This window comes from Humulus lupulus, chromosome 2 (assembly GCF_963169125.1).
Source record: "Humulus lupulus chromosome 2, drHumLupu1.1, whole genome shotgun sequence".
Classification (NCBI taxonomy): Eukaryota; Viridiplantae; Streptophyta; class Magnoliopsida; order Rosales; family Cannabaceae; genus Humulus; species Humulus lupulus.
Window position 1 is genome coordinate 160,932,655 of NC_084794.1, and position 19,016 is coordinate 160,951,670.

General features: G+C 36.9%; 1 protein-coding gene across 4 annotated transcripts; it reads left to right on the forward strand.

Moving 5' to 3' along the window:
- The first annotated feature begins 1,366 nt into the window (after window positions 1-1,366).
- Window positions 1,367-18,347, forward strand: LOC133818659 (SUPPRESSOR OF ABI3-5). 4 transcript variants are annotated; one of them, XM_062251673.1, is made up of 17 exons: window positions 1,367-1,537; window positions 1,948-2,081; window positions 2,291-2,331; window positions 2,526-3,303; window positions 3,388-3,459; window positions 3,535-3,627; window positions 3,722-3,801; window positions 4,393-4,419; window positions 5,804-5,951; window positions 7,446-7,533; window positions 7,620-7,711; window positions 7,823-7,891; window positions 14,404-14,583; window positions 15,260-15,452; window positions 16,091-17,035; window positions 17,332-17,516; window positions 17,949-18,347. In XM_062251673.1, exons 2-17 carry the CDS (start codon window positions 2,034-2,036, stop codon window positions 18,129-18,131), a joined length of 3,222 nt encoding a protein of 1,073 aa, XP_062107657.1. In that variant the 5' UTR covers window positions 1,367-1,537; window positions 1,948-2,033; the 3' UTR covers window positions 18,132-18,347. The 4 variants fall into 4 exon arrangements, with proteins under 4 accessions (XP_062107657.1, XP_062107658.1, XP_062107659.1 ...); XM_062251674.1 differs by lacking the exon at window positions 4,393-4,419; XM_062251675.1 differs by lacking the exon at window positions 4,393-4,419 and having other exon boundaries at window positions 5,807-5,951.
- Window positions 18,348-19,016: the final 669 nt, after the last annotated feature.

The window sequence follows — 19,016 nt, forward strand, 5'->3', positions numbered from 1 at the left end:
AGCAACATATACAACAACCTATTTAGAGCAACCTTTGAAACACCAAACGCAAAAATAAAGCAGCAAAAGTAATAATAGAGAAAATTAAGCTGCCAATTGATCTAAACAAAGTATAAAATTATATTTAACTCTTTTGAAGAACTCCCCCTTAAATCCCAATAACTTGGCAAATGTTTGTTCTTACACCTTCTTCCAATTGTTTATTTTATGAATATTATTGCAACAATCTAAGGATTTAAAGCAACTCATTTAGATTCAGCTAACTCAATAAATTAGTTTTGTTTCTTTTTCTTTTTTAGAAACAAAATTTCAATTGTGGGTAGCAGAATTCTATTCCACTTTACAACTATTTTGGAATACATTATATGCTATTCATTTAATTTAGTCGATTAAATCATATTTATAAGTGAATTGAATTTTAAAATTAAAACTTACTTGAAAGTTGCAGAGATTTTAATTGTTGAGTATGATTTTGAAGTCAAAATTCAAAGAGCTTTCAACCATAGAATCTAACAATATTGCCTAGTTTTTGAATTTTAATTTTAAACTTGGTTGATATGGTGTTTTGGATATGATGGAGCGTTTGTTTATGGAGATTGAAGCTCATATTTGCCCTAACAATGGCTGCCACAGGAGTTCCATGAGCTAAAGTTGCTAATTTTCATTATTTTTTTCTTTGAAATCATTGAAGTCATTATTTGTTGGAGATTGAATATCACATTTTCTCTAACAATGACTGCTACAAGAGTTCCATGAGCCAAAGTTGCCAATTTTCCTTATTCTTTTTTCTAAAATGGCTGGAGTCATTAATGGAGGCTGTTGACTTTTTTGTTGTTGAGGAAACCGTATAATTAGAAAGAAAAATTAGCTTTATCTATTTTTGCATTAATTTTGTAATTATCGTATATATTTAGGTATAATTAAAAAAATTCCTAATATATATTCATATTGAATAACAATAAATAATATAAATAAATAAGTGTCGTGTGTATATAAATAATATGACTGTATAACTATATAAGAAATTAAAATAATATTTATCTTCTATCAATCAAGAATAAAGAATAAACAAGATTATTCTCTAATTATTAATGTGTAATTTAAATAATATTATTTATATTTTGTACCTTAAATAAGATAATTTGTGATGTAAAAAGTTATCATATTAAAAAAAAATTATAAATAATGTTTTGGTTTAATTTTTTTTAACATGTTTATGGAATTCTTTTATATATAATATTATTTATTTATATAATAATTATATAAATTTAATAAAAATAATTAATAAATTTTATAAATAAAATATCTACTAAAATATAATATAATATAAGCCTTATTTTAACTAAACAAAATAAAATCATTCTTATTAAATTTAAATCAGATGTAGATACAAAAGTCGTTAGGAGTTCTTCGCCCTAAATAAAGAAGGAAACGTAAACAAGTGTGGACCGGGGCTAAGAAAAGCCCTAAGAAAGAAGAAAACAAGTGAAGAACGAAGAGGCTGTTTCACCGCTGATTGATTTCAATATCTCTTTGGGTATGTTTTGTTTTTCGTTTCTGATTTGTTTTTCCTATAGATTGAATTTCGTGAAATGGTAACTTGTTATATTTCATATGAGTTTGATAATTTAGGTTTTAGGGGGAAAGATTGTTACAGATGGTTCTGTACTATATAAAGATTTGTTGAAGATTATGTGTTGGTTTGTTGGAGGTTGTGTATAGATAGATTCTTATGGTGGGGTTTAGTTATTGTTTACTGTCAGAAATCGCGTATTTGATTTTGTGTGGTTATACTCGATGAAATCTATGGGATGTTTTGGAATTTCTGGAAAGGGTTTTGCAATGAATATGGAAAGGAAGCCAAATGGGGTCAGTCAAATCATGGGAATTATTGGTTATTGGTTCATCATTGCCATAACTCTGTCTGTGTTTGTCCATATTATACAGGAAAAGAAAAAGGAAAAGGTTTACCAACGTTTCATCTCCTGAAAGATCACCAACAAGCTTTGCAGGGCTGTTCTGACTAGCGAGAAATGGATCCGGGTCGCTATGGTCTTCAGCAAGGATGGGATAATAACAGCGTAATTGTGGTTTCCTCCTTAATAATCACCTATATCGGATGATAGTACAAGAAATTTTTAGGACCTTGAGATTGTCCATTTTTTTCTGGCATCTCATCCTTAAGATAAATGAGAAACCCATGGGCACTGAGGATGTGGATTGGATTTGCCTAACCCCTCATATGGTCATTGATTTGTTGCTGACATAGCTTATTCTCTTCAATCCACAGGCTCTGGAGGGGTATGGAGCAGTTCACGAGCCAAACTTTCGGTGAGTGCTTACTGTTGCTTTGCATCTGCTCGACGGTAAAATGGTTTATTAATGGCCACAAAATAAATTTCTTTGGCGTTTTCTGGTTCTTGCTTTGCTATTGTCATATATATATATTTTTTATGTTGTCACATCTTTTATGTTTTCTTTCTTGTTCCAATTTTATGTTTTTCGTTTTTTGTTTTTTTTTGCAGGATTGGTGGGTCATATGATGAGAGAAGGATTTTAGATGAAAGATATTCAAGGGATAACGTATATCCGAGAAATGCCTTTCATCGTGACATTATTGATAGGGATAATTACCCAACCCCACCCCCACCTCATCCTCATGTTGGTATTTGGCCACAATCAAGAAGGAGAAATTACGAAGAAGAATTCCCGATTGATAGGGAATCAAGGCGACATGAGAAACCTTACATTGACCCATATCATGAGATGGATACTTTTCATGAGCCTGAGCTTGATACTTTTAAGGAATTTGACAAATTTCGAGATGGCTATCGAAATATTGAAAACTATCGTGATCATGGATTTGACAAATCTACTAGGCTAGGGGGACGTGAACAGGATGAGTATACACATGATGATTATGATCATAGGTCTCGTGCTTCTCATCAGAGCAGTAGGGAGGATAGTCGTGAAAGAGACTATGACTATGGTCGGAATAGTTATGATTCTGATTATGATAGAGGTGGTAGGAAAGATGGTAATTGCAGGAGGCGTGAATCTCGTGATCGAGAAAGAGATCAAAGTCCTTACAGAAGGCATGATAGGGAAAGAGGTCACAGTCCGTATAGAAGGCATGAACGGTCTCGGTCTCGTGGACGTGATGACCATACTAGATCAAGATCTCCTCGAGGTCGTAGCCATGGTCGAAGTCATCGAGAGGACAGCTTTGATGATGCTAGACATGAAAGGTTTGAGAGAAGACGTGAGCGCGAAGAGAAGCGCCAGCGAGATCACTACTCTGTGGTATCTTTTATGCATTTTTTTTAAATATTATCTCATTGGCTACGTCACAACCTATAAATCTTGAATGATGTTGATCTTTTGTAGGCACCATCAGCTACTGTTGTTGTGAAGGGTCTCTCACAGAAAACAACTGAAGAAGATCTTTATCAGATCCTTGTAATGTTCAACGCATTTATCTGAAAATTATTACTTTATCTTTAATGCCTTCTAAGAATTAGATTTCTTCATCAGGCTGAATGGGGTCCTCTTCGTCATGTTCGAGTTATAAAGGAGCGAAATTCTGGCATATCACGAGGATTTGCTTTCATTGATTTCCCTTCTATGGTACTCTATTTTTATGGATCTGTATTTTTTTTTCTTTCTACTTCTCTTTGGTTTTTGTGAGAGTTCAAAAGAAAAGTACATTTGTGTAACACAGGGAGCTGCATGTGCTATGATGGAGAAGCTTGGAGATGATGGTCTTGTTGTTGATGGCAGGAAGCTTTTCTTCGAGTATAGGTTTATATCATTTTTCCTAATCATTCTCTGTTTGTTTTTGGTTTTATATAAATATAGTTTTTTTTTTGAAACAGAAACTTCTTTGTATTAATGAGAAGAAAATACAAAGAAAAGAGATCTAAGAGGATAACACCAACAAAGGACTGTACAAAAATTGTACAATAGAGAACAAAACAAAGAGAAAAAACTATTCGCATTACAGACAAGAGAAGGAAAAAAAATCACAAATTAATACATAAAACTCTCCCAATTTCTACTAGTCCAAAAATGATATTCCTTGGCTTTATAAACCCAGTGTTGCTACCCAGAGTTCAATCTTTTCCTAAAGATTATCTGCTGAATCTTTCTTGTCTTAAAATAATCCGCTATTTCTTTCAAGGCAAACTTTCCAAAAACCGGCAAGCAAGACCAAAATCCACTACTGATACTTTTTTGCCCCTTTTGGTTTGCACTCAAGTAACTGAATACTTGTCTGAGGCATACACCAATGAATTCCAAATTCGTGTAACAATCTTGACCATAGTTTCCGTGTGAACTTGTATTCCATGAAGTATGAACAGATGGCTAATGGTTTCCCCATTTTCCTTGCAGCTCACACACCAACCAGGATACAGACTGGTAAGGCTGTCTGTGTTGTACATTCTTATGCACACTCAACTTCCCCAACGCCAAAAGCCATCCAAAGACCTTAATCTTGGAAGGGACAATACTTTTCCAAATAGTTTTAGCCCATTTCAACTCACTAGCTTGTGACACTACACTGCCAAAAGCTAATTTGCATGAAGAGACCTCACTTTTATAGGGTAGCCTAAGTCTCCTATCCTCCACGACACCACAAAGAGGAAAGCGTTTAATCAGCTATAGTAATTCCATCAATTTTGTAATCTTCCTTTCATATAAATTGCTTCTGAAGGAAAAATCCTATCATATCTCACAGTTTGAGACCCCTATGATAGACCTTGGAAGGAATCACAGCACTTGAAAGAATACTTGCAAGGTATCTTATTGATATTCAGAGAGAGTTACAAAGTTTTCTGAGTATTCGAGACCTTGGATATCTCTGCACAAGAGTTTTACTCTTCCAAAATACACAAATAATCAGACGACTAATTTAGAGAGATTAAATACTATCTATATAGTAGGTCTCTCTCCTACTAGGACTTAACCAAATAACTACCCCACTAATTAAAAATACAACTCAGCTAATTAGGAATTACATGTCAGCAACAACTTCTAATTACGTGTGGCCTAATCTTGTGTCTAACTGTGTTAGCCATATTAGCAATGCTTTTCTTTCTACCCAAAGAGACTGCTGCTAGATCAGGGAACAACAATGTGAAAGTCCTATTCCCAATCCAAACATCCTCCCAAATCTGAATCTATTTCCCCTTCCAACCTTAAATTTTACCAATGAGAGAAACTCATCATACAAAGCAGCTATTCCTTTCCATGGGCTTCTAGCTGTCATCCTATATCCCTTTTTGGAGTCCCACCAGTTCACATCATACCTAAATATGCTCTTTATGACCTTATGCCACTATAATGGGGTTTCCATAGGAAATCTCTACAACCATTTCATGAGGAATGCTTTGTTCCTGTATTCTAAATTTCCAATTCCCAATCCACTTTGGAATAATGGTTTACATACCATATCTCAAGCCACCAAATGTTCCTTTCCTGCTAGGTCTCCTCCTTCCCATAAAAAGTCTCGTCATTTTTTCCAACAACTTAATGATAGATTTTGGAGTACTAAATAATGAGAGATAGTAAGTTGGTAGTGCTGCTAGTTAGTTATTTATTTATTGTATGATGGCAATAAGTGCATATTAGGTATAAATTGTTTGGAGCTCAGACGGTGAGACATCTTGATGAATATAAATTGTCGGATTGTGAGTAATTTTTTGAAATATTTCTAACCAGTGCTCTAGCAATGTTATGATGTAGTTTAGCTTGCTATTGGTCTATGTTTAATTTTTCCATTTTCAATTATGTTGTGCTGCAGTAGTAAGCCAACTGGAGGGGCTGGTGGAGCATTTGGTCAAGAAGGATCTGCAAAAGTGGGTAACCATAGAAGCATCACAGTGCCGTCTGATTGGATGTGTATTAGTTGTGGCTACATTAATTTTGCACGAAGGACATCCTGCTTTCAGGTTTGTTATTTATCTATTGTTGAAATCTTTCTTCATTTGTTTTTTTTTGAAACCCATGGGTATTTAGCCCCACCCCAACTAATCTCACTCCTCCAGGTCTCAGGAAACAATATAATTATAATAGCTAGCAAATGACATTTTAAACAATTACCAAATTTTTTCTTAGATTTTGATTTGTAAACACCTTTACTCGTGAAATTAATATTTAATAAAATTAAACAAATACAATTATTAATTACTAAGGTCAAATATAAATTTAAAAAATATAACAATACTCTTATTTTATTTTTAATATTATTATATTTCTTACTTTAAACTAAACTAGTGATATAAATAGCTTTACATATCAATTTTTTTTAAATAAACAAACATTACTTATTATTTTTTATAATTAAATATATATTTGTATTTATTTATAAGCTTCAAAAATAAAGTACAGTTATTTAACCTATAAGTTATTGGTTTTTTTTTTTTTTTTTTTTGAGTGTTTCACATTCCTAGGCATTTGAAAACTACCTATACCGGTGGATTTCACTTGAACCAAGAGAAAAGAAGAGTTAAATTCCTTGTAGTTCACTTTTTTAGGTATGAAAAAAAAATTCAAACCTAGTACCAACCATAGGAAAGTGTTTACATGCCTATTCCTGTCTCTAGATTCTTGCATACCAAACAGTCCACAGCCAAGTCCTAGGAGACAACATGGTCTTTAGTGTAGTGGCTGGGGTTCGAACTTGAGAGGTCTGCCTAAGTCAGACCTTACTCAAGGAACCCTTGCCACTACACCAATGCCCTAGGGGCTGCATTTGTTTTTGTTTTAATTTGGCTCATTGCTAAGTTTTTACATGGCAGAATGTTGGATCTAAAATGTGTAAACTGATGTGAATGGCTTGTTCTATGTGTGGAAATGATGATTCTACAGTGTCCCAGGAGACAACAGGGCCTTAGTGTAGTGGCTGGGGTTTGAACCTGAGAGGTCTTCCTAAGTCAGACCTTACTCAAGGAACCCTTGCCACCACCAATGTCCTGGGGCTTCATTTATTTTTTTTTAATTTGGCTCATTGCTAAGTTCTTACATGGCAAAATGTTGGATCTAAAATGAATGTAAACTGATGAGAATGGCTTGTTCTATGCGTGGAAATGATGATTCTACTGTGTGACCGTGTCCTATAATTTTGTGTCTGCTTCCAGCTTCATGATAATTGCAACCCCCAAAGAACACACACAACATAGTATTTGAAAATATGAAATTTAGAATTAGAAATGAGAGTTGTTCTGAGTTATTCTCACTTTTATTTAAGGATTGCTTTAACTAAATGGTAATTCCATGCCGGTCCTTTGTTGTACTAGTTGAAGCTTGTTGTACTAGTTGAAGCTCTTTCTTTTACATTTCTCTCTTATTTAAAAGAAGTGAACTCTTTCTTTTACTTTTAGTATAATTTCTCTCATATATGTACATATATATATATATATAAAAGCGATCTCTATTCTTTATAGTGTAATGAAGCACGATCTGAAGATTCCCCCCCAGCAGATGTTTCTCAGTCAAATCCAACACCTTTGGGAAAAAAAGGATTAGAAGCTGGTTGGTTTGTTTTACTAAGTTCAGCGTTCTTAAGTTTGGAATTAAATATAATATGTGGGTATGTAATTAAATATTTTTATACTTAGGTCCTACTCATGTATTGGTTGTTCGTGGACTGGATGAAAATGCCGATGAGGAAATGCTTCGTTATGAATTTTCCAAGCATGCTCCAATTAAGGTTTCTGAATTCTGAATTACTTTTCCTATATTTGTCTTTACTTTTACTGAGTTTTTTTTTGATAAAATTATTTTAGCATGTAAAAAGAGAGGCTTTAATGATTTTTTGCAGGACCTTCGCCTTGTTAGAGACAAATTTACTCATGTTTCAAGGGGGTTTGCATTTGTACACTTTCATTCGGTATGCAATTTGAATATTATTTCTAGATTTTGCAACCTCTTATTTATTTAGTTTTTGTCTATGTTGCCATGAATTTGATGTGTAGAATCTAGGGTATTATTTTAAAACATTAATTATTGTTTCTACTACTTTAATGTTTCAAAATAATTAAAATTTAAACCGAACTTAAAATTGAAAAAAGTTTTTAATATTTTTTTATTAATTATCTGAGGAATTGGCAAAGGGGTGGGTGAAAATGGCGGTGGTTGAGGAATTGGAGGCAGATTTGGTGGAGGAAATGGCAGAGGCAGCAGTGGTTCAAGATTGGTGGCGCCACTGTCGGTAGGTTTGGTGGAGGGGGTGGCATTGGATTTGGATGAGAAATAGGGAAAGGAAAAGGTGGTGGAGGAATTGGGGGAGGTTTTGGTGGTGGTGGAGGATTTGGTGGAGGTGGTGGTGGTAGCTTTGGTGGTGGTGGTGGTGGAGTAGGAGACAGTAGCGACTTTGGTGGTGGCAAAATTAGTGCGATTGAACCTAATATTAGTATCAATATTACAGCCTTTTTATCTGCCCTAAGCTCAAATGCAGTATCTAATATTGTTGTGCTTAGTACGGTGCTTTTTTATGTTCTATTATATTAATGTCAATGTTGTGCTATAAAAATGTTTTTGTAAAAGAAAAATTGAACATGCTAATGTCTAGCTTTTGAATTTATGTCATGATAACTACGTACAATTCTCTTGTGATTTCTTTAAAAAGTACTTTTTATCTTAAGATTAGTATTTGTTGTATATAACACCATTTACAAAGTTATTTTTTGCGGTCATATTTAACAGTGATCTTGGTTTTGACATTTAGAAATGTTTTCTAGGCACATTTTGTCGTATACAAGTGCTCAAGTTTTATGGTTTAAAAGAGTACATTTGTCGTATACAAGTACATTTTGTTGTATACAAGTGCTAGAGTTGGTATTAGCAAAAAAGGGAAACAGATGACACGTACAATTCTCTTGTGATCTCTTTAGAAAGTACTTTTTATCTTAAGATTAGTATTTGTTGTATATAACACCATTTACAAAGTTATTTTTTGCGGTCATATTTAACAGTGATCTTGGTTTTGACATTAAGAAATATTTTCTAGGCACATTTTGTCGTATACAAGTGCTCAAGTTTTATGGTTTAAAAGAGTACATTTGTCGTATACAAGTACATTTTGTTGTATACAAGTGCTAGAGTTGGTATTAGCAAAAAAGAGATTCAGACAAAAATGGAGGAGTTGGATGAGGGGTTGTTTGTCCTCTGTTTCCTACTGTCTTTATATATGGGAGACTTAGAGAAGTTTTATGGAACCAGGGGCCTAAGGCAGGGAGATCCTTTATCCCCTTCTTGTTCACTGTTGTGGTGGATGTATTAGGAAGAATGGTAGATAGTCGTTGAGTCGTTTCTTCTCAATGGATTTCTCATTGGGAAGGAGAAGGTCATAGTAAGTCATCTCCAATTTGCAGATGATACGGTTTTCTTTGTGAAAGACGAGAATTCAATTCAAAATTTGCTGGATATTTTAAAGGTGTTTTGCGCTCTGTCTGGGATGAAAATAAACTTGCACAAAAGTTGGTTACTAGGTTTGAATATGGATGTGGATTCAGTTGAATCTTTGGCTCGCGCTCTTGGTTGAGAAGAGGGTCAATGGCCTTTGAAATATTTGGGCTTACCCTTAGGTGGAAATTCTAAGAAGTAAGCACTCTGGGAGCCAGTTGTGGCTAAATGTGCAAGTAGGTTGATAGGCCTCTTTTGTCCTATGTGTATGCTCGTAAGAAGAAGAATGGTGAGGTGGCTGCCCAGACATTAGTTGGAAATAAGGAATCAGCAGGAATGCAAAGAGTGAGGGAGTTAGTTATATGGGTTGGGGTAATTTGTGTTGGGGGTACAGGAAATATGTGATGGACATCCATGAGATATTAATATTGGAGTCTAGTGAGAGTGGTGGGGTGTGGAATGTTGAGTAAATTGTATTTTGGAGAGACACAAGCTCTCGAAATCCTGTTAGTTCAATGAATTTCAATGAATTGCTCCCATTGTTTTTATTATTGCTCTATTTCTCTGGTTCTACAATATCAATTTGGCAGGTTTACCTTATCAATTGGTATTAGAGACAAACGATCCTCCATGGCTAAGAAACTTGAGGCAGTGGTTGATTCATGGGAAGGGCGATTTTTTGAGATGCAACAGGGAGTACAAGAAGAATTAGCTGCAATGAAGTTCGACATCTCATTATTGTAGGAAGGAATCTCTCGGATGCCAGCGGTGGAGAAGGCTGTAGAGCTGATAGCAGCTCAATTGAAATAACCCAATCGTAAAGAAACTGGTGACTCTTTAGCCATTACTGCCGATCAATCTTGTCGTGCTCTTGATGACGATGCCGCACTGAGAAATCGACCACCTACGTCGCAAGAACACAGGTTCGCTCCACTTCCTCCATCTTCTCAGTCAGATTCTTCGTTATTAGGCCCATGGTTTGGCCGTGACTACCGTCCTCGTATGGAGCTCCCTCTGTTTTCTGGCAACAACCGGGAGGGATGGATCTACAGAGTTGAACATTACTTTCTGCTCTCCCATATGATTGAAGCCCACATGTTATAAACAACAATCATTGGTCTCGAAGGTGACGCGCTCACTTGGTTCCAATGGGAGAACCATCGCCGTCCAATAACTTCATGGGCAACCCTCAGAAGTCGGCCACTCTCTTGGTTCCGTGCTCAACCGATTGGTTCATTATCTGAGGAATTCTTGTTGGTCCGGCAAGAGACCATCGTGAAGGACTACCGGATCAGCTGGGAGGCATTGGCGTCTCGGGTGCCAGATGTACCCGAGCATATCCTTGAGGGCAATTTTGTCAAGGGTTTGAAAGAAGAGATAAAAGGAGCCATTCATATTTTGAAGCCCATCGAGTTGGCCCAAGTAATGGACATGGCCCAGAGAATTGAAGAAGGCCATTAGATGTGGGGAGGCTCGACCCAAACCAAATGAACAACAACTTCAAAGACCTTGTTGAACCTGATTGTTCCCTCCCGTCCCTCTTCGTGGTCCAGCAAGCCATCTTCCACACAACTTCTCATTGACCCACAACTTCTTTTCATCGCATCAGCGATTCCACCTCAATCGGCGACGAACACGACCGTGGTTTCCAAGGCTCCTCCGGTGAAGCGCCTGTCTGAAGATGAGTACCAGGACCGCAAAGCTAGGGGAGTATTTTTCAAGTGTGAAAGGAAATGGAATAGGGGACATGAATGTGACCGGAAACAATTACAAGTGATGTTGATAATGGATGAAGAAGATAGTAGTCCTCAAATGAAGTCTCCACCACTTGCGCCAGAATCCTTGGATGATAGCTCAACTAAGGAGACATTGGCCACCTTATCTCTCAATTCCATGGTGGGTATTACTTCGACAAATACATTGAAATTGGCTGGCAAGATTGGGCAGCAACCGGTCTCGGTACTTATCGACAGTGGGGCAACACATATCCTCATCTCTATGGACATAGTTTTTGCTACCAATACACCAATTCTCCCAACCTCTTGCTATGGGGTTTTGTTGGGGACTGGAGGCAAGGTGCGCGCAGAGGAGATTTGTAGCGCAGTTGAGCTCGATTTGGGCACACTTAGAGTGGTCACTGATTTCTTACCATTGGAGTTGGGAGGAGCCGATGTTATTTTGGGGATTAAATGGCTAGAAACTCTTGGGAACATGCAGGTTAATCGACAGACAATGGTGATGAAGTTTGAAATGGGTGGTTCGGGGGTGACTTTACAAGGGGATCCTAGCCTTTACAAGTCACAAGTCTCGCTCAAGGCTATGATTCACACTGTTAAACAGGAAGGGGAGGGATTTTGGGTCGAATTTGGGGTAGTCTCAGTAGAAGCAGGACCGAGCACCACGCCTGTGCCACTGTCAGTTGAGAATATTCTGTAGAACTATGATTTCGTGTTTCATATGCGACAAGGATTTCCTCCAAAACGGGCAAGGGAGCATGCGATTTGCTTACAAGAAGGGGTTGGTCTAATAAGTGTGACGCCTTATTGTTACGCACAAGCACATAATGATGAGATTGAGCGGCTGACAGCAACGGAGTGTAGTCCATTTTCGAGTCCAGTGCTTTTGGTTAAGAAAAAAGTGGGAGTTGGCGCATTTGTGTTGACTATAGAGCACTAAATTGGGCAACAGGGGCTGATAAGTTCCCAATTCCAGTGATGGATGAGCTATTGGATGAGTTGCATGGAGCTACTATATTTTCGTAGCTCGATCTCAAGTTGGCCTATCACCAAATTCGAGTTTGTGCTAAGGATGTAGAGAAGACTTTCAAATCCATGAACACTGTGAATTTTTGGTCATGCCCTGCAACTTTTCAGGCACTCATGAATGGGGTATTCTGAGACTATTTACGCAAGTTTAACTTGGCCTTTTTTGATGGTATCTTGGTGTATAGCTCCACCTTACAAGATCATGCGAACCATTTGGGGTTGGTCCTTGATCGATTACACAAACACCAACTCTACGCTATCAGAGAGAAGTGTTTGTTCGCTTAAAGTCGTCTTGAGTATTTGGGTCATATTATTTTTGCGGAGGGTGTGTCGGCTGACCCAAATAAGCTCCCAGCAATGACCAATTGGCCAGTTCCTAAGACTCTACGAGACTTGCATGGGTTTTTGGGACTAACAGGGTACTACCAAAAGTTTGTTAAATGATATGGCCACATTGCTTGCCCACTAACTGACCAGTTGAAGAAGGATGTTTTTGGGTGGATAGCTGAAGCTTAAGAAACTTTCCTACGCCTTAAGGAGGCTATGTGTTCAGTACTAGTTTTGGCCGAGCTAGATTTTTCTATTCCATTTGTCCTAGAAGCTGATGCATCAGGCCATGGGTTAGGGGCTGTTAATGTAAAAACACCTATTGCTTTCTACAGCCAAGTTCTATCCCTCGCGCCCATACCAAGTCAGTCTACGAACGAGAATTATTGGCCATAGTATTGGGTATACAAAATTGGCGCCCTTATTTGCTAGGACGCAAGTTCTTGGTTTGTATCGACGAACACAGCCTCAAGTACTTATTGGAGTAGAGGTTGGTGGCTTCAGAACATCAAAAATGGCTCACCAAGTTATTGGGCTACGATTTTTACATTGTGTACCGACCTGGCCTTGAAAATAAAGCAGCTGATGCCCTTGGCAGCCATATCCACTCCAACACTCCTTTCTATTCCGAACTTGCAAGCTCATGTGGCAGCCGACCCAACCCCGTCTAAAGTGATTCAAGAGCTTAGTTTGGGCCGTGACAGTGGAGGGTACTCGATGGTGCACGGGTGCTTAAAGTTTAGGGGTCGTTTGGTTATTCCCTCTTCTTCACCATTTATCCCACTGCTACTCCAAGAATACCATAGCAGCAACATTGGGGGTTTTCAAAACATTTCAATGACTTGCAAGAGATTTGTAATGGTCAGGTATGAGGAAGGATGTTCAGAAATTTGTGAGGTGGTGGTCGAGGCTGAAGGCTTGTCGGCTTCTAATTGTGGGTGGAATCTCCATTTTCGAAGGATTTGAGAGACAAGGAGGTGTCAAATTTGGAATGTTAAAGGACTCAAAAGGATGGACCCCAGGATCCAGCGGGACATTTTCTTGAAGTCTGCCTTCCTAGAACTTGTATCAAATCAACCATTGGCAGAGGAAGGATGAGCTAAAATGGTGAGGAAAAGTTGTGATCCCTCCAAAGTCAAGGTATTTTGCTGGCTGGTAGCAGTGGAAAAGTGAATGTTCATGAGATTTTGCAAAAGAGAAGGCCTACAAGTCTTTGTCACCGGGATGATGTGTATGTTGCAAGAACAATGGGGAAACTCTTTCCCATTTATTCTTGGATTGCTCGTTTAGTCTGTCCCTATGGGGTCGATTGCTGAGAGAGTTTGGCATCCAGTGGTGTATTCCTCAAAATTGCAGACAGTTGCTGTCTTGCAAGCTATGAGGAGGTAGGTAGGATATTTGAAAACATAGAAAACAAAGTAGAGGACTTGTGGGAGAAGGTCAAATTCTGAGTTGCTCGTGGGTTTATAAAACCAAAGGTTTTGTTGACCTTTTCTTCCAAGATCTCAGCAGAGAGTGGGGCTGTCTTGCTCCAAGATACTAAACATTTGGCTTAGGAACTTTGATGTTTAATTGTATTAATTCATATATTGAAAGTCTTAAGTCTTATTTGTTATAGGAACCATTCTTATTGTATTAATCTTTTGTTACTACGGCTTTCCTCCGCCACAAGTGAGGCTCCCTAATAAATTTTTGGAGGACGTCAGTCTACAAGACATTTGACCTCTGTCTTTTTTTTTTAAAAAGTTCCCTGGTTTAAAAAAAAATAATAATAAAAAATAGAAAGCTAGTTAGTTTTTCCTCTGTTTTTAGGCTTCCAATTTTGAAACAGCAAACAAAAAAGCATTGCATGCTATTGTTGATTAAAAATGTTTAATTGGACCTATATCTCCATGTTTTCTTGCAGGTGGAAGATGCTACAAACGCTCTAGAAGCAACAAATGGGACAACACTCGAAAAGAATGGCCAGATTCTGAGAGTAGCGTATGCAAAAAGCATTCTCGGTCCAGGATCAGGAACATCAGGACATTCTCAGTCAAGTAGTCTTGCTGCTGCGGCAATTGAGGCAGCGACATTTTCTCAGCAGGTCCCTTGCTCCAACTCTAATAGAACTCTTCGTTTTTTCTTTTGTAACATGCAATATATATATTTCGTTAAATTTATCTGATTTCATAGGAAGGATTGGAGTTTGTAAAGGAATTTGGAAATTGTCACGTAGTTTGTTCACACTGACTAAAAACTGTGGATGTTAACGATTATTAAGGCTAGCTACATTATAACTTGCGATTGTAGGAATAATTTGCAGAAGGGTAAGCTAACTATAAAGGTTAAGACCTATTATGATTTCTAGGCTCCATGCAATTGTAACTGGAGGAGGTGGAATTGGACATACCAGGATGGAATGACAAAGCTTGGCTTTTTTATTTTTCTTTTACACGACGGATGCATATTTTTGTTTATATTATTAATGATAGAACTTTTTTCCCCGTGTCAATTGACTTCTATTTCCCTTCACGCATATATATATTTCAAACAAAACGACTTGTATTAAATATTGATGAAATAATAGTAGCAAAAGTTGTTGAGAACACCCACTCTTGTTTGAATGTCCTGTATGTGTTACACTTTTAGCATAAGCAAAAATATTTTTTCCATGAAATAATAAATATTTCTTTTGTTGTATTATTTAATATAATTCTTGCTTCTTGTTGTTGTTGTTTTATTTTTTATTTAATTAGTTTATTATAATTATTTAAGTATAGTATGATGCTGTTGGATGGGCACCAAAAGAATACAATCCAGATGACAAACAATCTGTTGGAGGACAGGGGCAAAGCGGTGGGGATATTGTAGTCCAAAAAGAGGGCTTGGCTCCACAATCTGGTTTTGTGTGGGATGAAGCATCTGGTTATTATTACGATGCTGCTTCTGGCTTCTACTATGATGGAAATACAGGTTCTCTTTCCTTTGTCTTTGTATTTTTTTTTTCTAATAATTATTTCTGTTTCTTATTCACCAAAAAAAGAAAAAGAAATCCACTGATTTTGCACTTGGATCATGGAATAAGGCTCAAGGTATTTTAAGATGTACCAATGAGGAAGAGAGATTTAAAACTTTTTGTTTTCATTTTATGTAGTTTTATGTCTTATCTTATACTTAACAGCCTCTATGTGGTTGTCTAACTAATACAGAGACTTCCCATATGATCTCTTTTCAATTAAAGTAATTAAGAAGTAATAACTATTAAATGGATAGAGAACAAATATTCTACTTCTGTCTTTAAAATTCTTGCCAACTTTTCCAGCAATATTTTCTTTTTGCCTGTTTTGCCTATCCTTTTTCCTTTAACCTTCTCTCTCTGTTTTCTTTCTTATATAGCTGGTGGCTGTGATGCATCTACACTATCTTTAATAACCTATTTTCACTTTTCAACAGAGTTTCTATCATAACTTCAAGCTTCAGAAAATAAATCTTTCCAGTCTATCGTTTATTTATTTTGGCTTTGTTAATTAGGAACATTAAAATAAACTTTTTTTTTAAATGTTAAAAAAAACCTATTATATCATTATCTTATTCGATTGTGCAATTTACAGGTCTTTATTATGATAGTAATAATGGGGTTTGGTATTCGTATGATGACCAAGCACAGCAGTACATCCCTTGCACAGATCAAAATGACAACAAAACGACGACCAGCCAATCTGAGCTTTCCAAAGTATCAGATGGTTCTAAAGACAGGAAAGTAGTGATTTCTGCTCCAGCTACTACCTCAACATCAGAGAAAGGATCATCATTACCGGATGTTGTCCAGGCTGCTGCAACAGCAGCAATAGCAGCGGAAAAAAAAGAGAAAGAAAAGTTAAAAGAGATTAAGCTGGCCTCAAAAAGCAGTATTCTAGCAAACAAAAAGAAAATGAATAATGTATTATCAATGTGGAAGCAGAGGAGTCATGAAGGCCAAACAACTCGTGTGGCTTTGGATGACAGCCAGCCAACTGTATCAGCTGAAGATAGAGCTCTTCATGGTGGACAAGCCTCAAAGAACAAGTTTAAGAGTGAAGTGTTGAGTGTGAAAGAGAATGTAACGACAAGTACAGGACTTCCTACAACTGTTTTTTCTTCCCAGAATTCAAGGCCCGTGAGTAACAGTTTGGGTGGGAGTCTGATGGGTGTCATAAGGGGTTCTGGAAGAGGAGTGACAAAATCAGATCCTTCATTTTATGGATTGTCAACTGGAGTCTCTACCTCTTTAGTTTCCACTGCAAATGTGGCTGGATCAGCTCCGTTGGCTAATCAAGAGATACCACATGTTGTGACATCTTTTAAAATAGATGCATCTGCGTTGGGGTCTTATACACCACCTGTTTCTGCTGGGAGTGGAAAAAGAAGGTTCTCTGAAATGCCTCTTCCTGTAGCTTCTGGTCAAAAGGAACAATTTCAGACGACTTATAGAGATCGTGCAGCTGAGAGGAGGAGCCTCTATGGCTCGTCACTTTCTGTAGGAGATAATTTATCTGACCTTGGTTTTGGGGATGCGAGTAAGGTTTCTTGAACGTTGTGTTTGTCGATTTGTTTTGTTTATATTTTTTAACCTTTAGAATAGCTTGTCTCTTTGTCTGTTACTTGTATTAGAAGCTTATGAAATTGAAATGCTTAATTCTGTGATATAAATTTTGTTTGTTCTGCATTGGTTCTGCAGTTTATGGTTTGCTCTGGGATGTGTAAATCATTAGTTGTTTGAAAAGCTAGATTGCGCAAGTTATGGTTCCGTTTCTTTTCTTAATGCTGTTTTAACTTGTGAGAAATCATGTGTTTACAATCTTGAACTTTCAAGCTCGAGATTTTGTTCCAAGGAAGGGTTCATTGGATCCAATGCCTTTTCCTCCTGGTGTTGGTGGAGGACGTCCTGCTGGAGATGCAATGTTAAGCAGCTATGAGGTGATCACAACAGAAAAAGCAATTGATGAAAGTAATGTAGGCAATCGAATGCTTCGCAGCATGGGATGGCAAGAGGGACTGGTAAGAGTGACTTCTTGCTGCTTTCATTTGTGTAGCTGTATACATGGCTGCACTTCTATCTAAGTGTTGCTTTCACTAGTTACATGATTTAACTTCCTTGTTAATGGACAGAAATATATTTTTGTCCCTACATTGGGTGATGTTTTTTGTTTTCGTTAACTCCCTTTGTTTTCTTGAATACATATTCACCTTTTTAAAAAGTGATCTTCTCAAGTTTGAGAAAGGTACATTTTCTTCCTCAATTTTATTTAGATATGATGCCTTCCTGCCTGTCCTCGGTGAATTAATGAAGTTTCATTCCGTACTTGTTTGATTGTTGGTTCCTAGAGACTAGAGATTTTCGTCTTGTCTGATGTACGCTAACCAATAGTATTGGCATTTCTAATATTTCCAGTGTCGGTATCTTTTTTCTTTTTTCAATATTATGCACAGGGGTTAGGGAAAGATGGAAGTGGAATGAAAGAGCCAGTGCAGGCACAAGCGGTGGAAAGTAGAGCAGGACTTGGGAGTAGTAGGCAGAAGAAGTTGGATCCTAGCCTTGAGGTGCAGGCTGGGGATAGTTACAAAACTCTCATTCACAAGAAGGCTCTTGCTAGGTTTAGGGAGATGTCTTAGATGATATACATATATATATATATATATTTATTGTCAGTAGAACTGTTTATTCAAGTGAACTGGGCAAGAATTGGATGTAGAAAGGGGTCATTCAACACTGTAGAGATGGTTTTATAATTTTGCGATTGAATTTTATTATTTTGTTATTGATAATTAAGATGGTATTTGCGATTGAAATTTTTATGATATTAAGATGGAATTTTTTTTTTACTAATATATCAAGTAGTTGATTTTTCATGATATATTTTTATGAAGCGGCTGAGCTTTAATGATAATGATTTCTAATATTTAAAGTATCATATGGTTAGTTTTCAATGGCAACAGAAATGGAGGGCGAGGTGATTGATTGGTCTTTAGAGAACTCATAACTTTTCGTAAAGTTTATTAGTTTATGTAATAATTATATGTGCATTTTAAATTTTGGCTTAGAGTGAATTTGGAATTGTGGTGATTCTTTAGTAATTTTGGTTAAATGAGCGTACAACGTATCTTTGTTAAGTGATCATGTTATGCATAGTTCTAGAACTTTACTTTTTGATTAGGCGCAAGTACTATGTTCACACCCTTGACTTTGAACACATACAAACCATCAAAACCATTTCTTCAAAGAGCCCTAGAGACCTTGAACCTTTTCTTCCCTAGCAATGGCCGAACACCTCACCTTTCCTTTCTCTCGGTCTCTTCTCTTTTCTTTTTCCTAATATTGTGCTGTTTTGGTCCTCTCACTCACACTCTTGACTGAAATGAGACGAGGAAAAAGAAAGTTTTTTTTCCCTGCTTAACTCTCTTTTTCCAAATTGGTAAATGCCTCATCAAAATCATTGACTCACCTTATTTCCACTCTCGCTCACCCTCACCTCATAACTTCAAAATCACACTAAATCA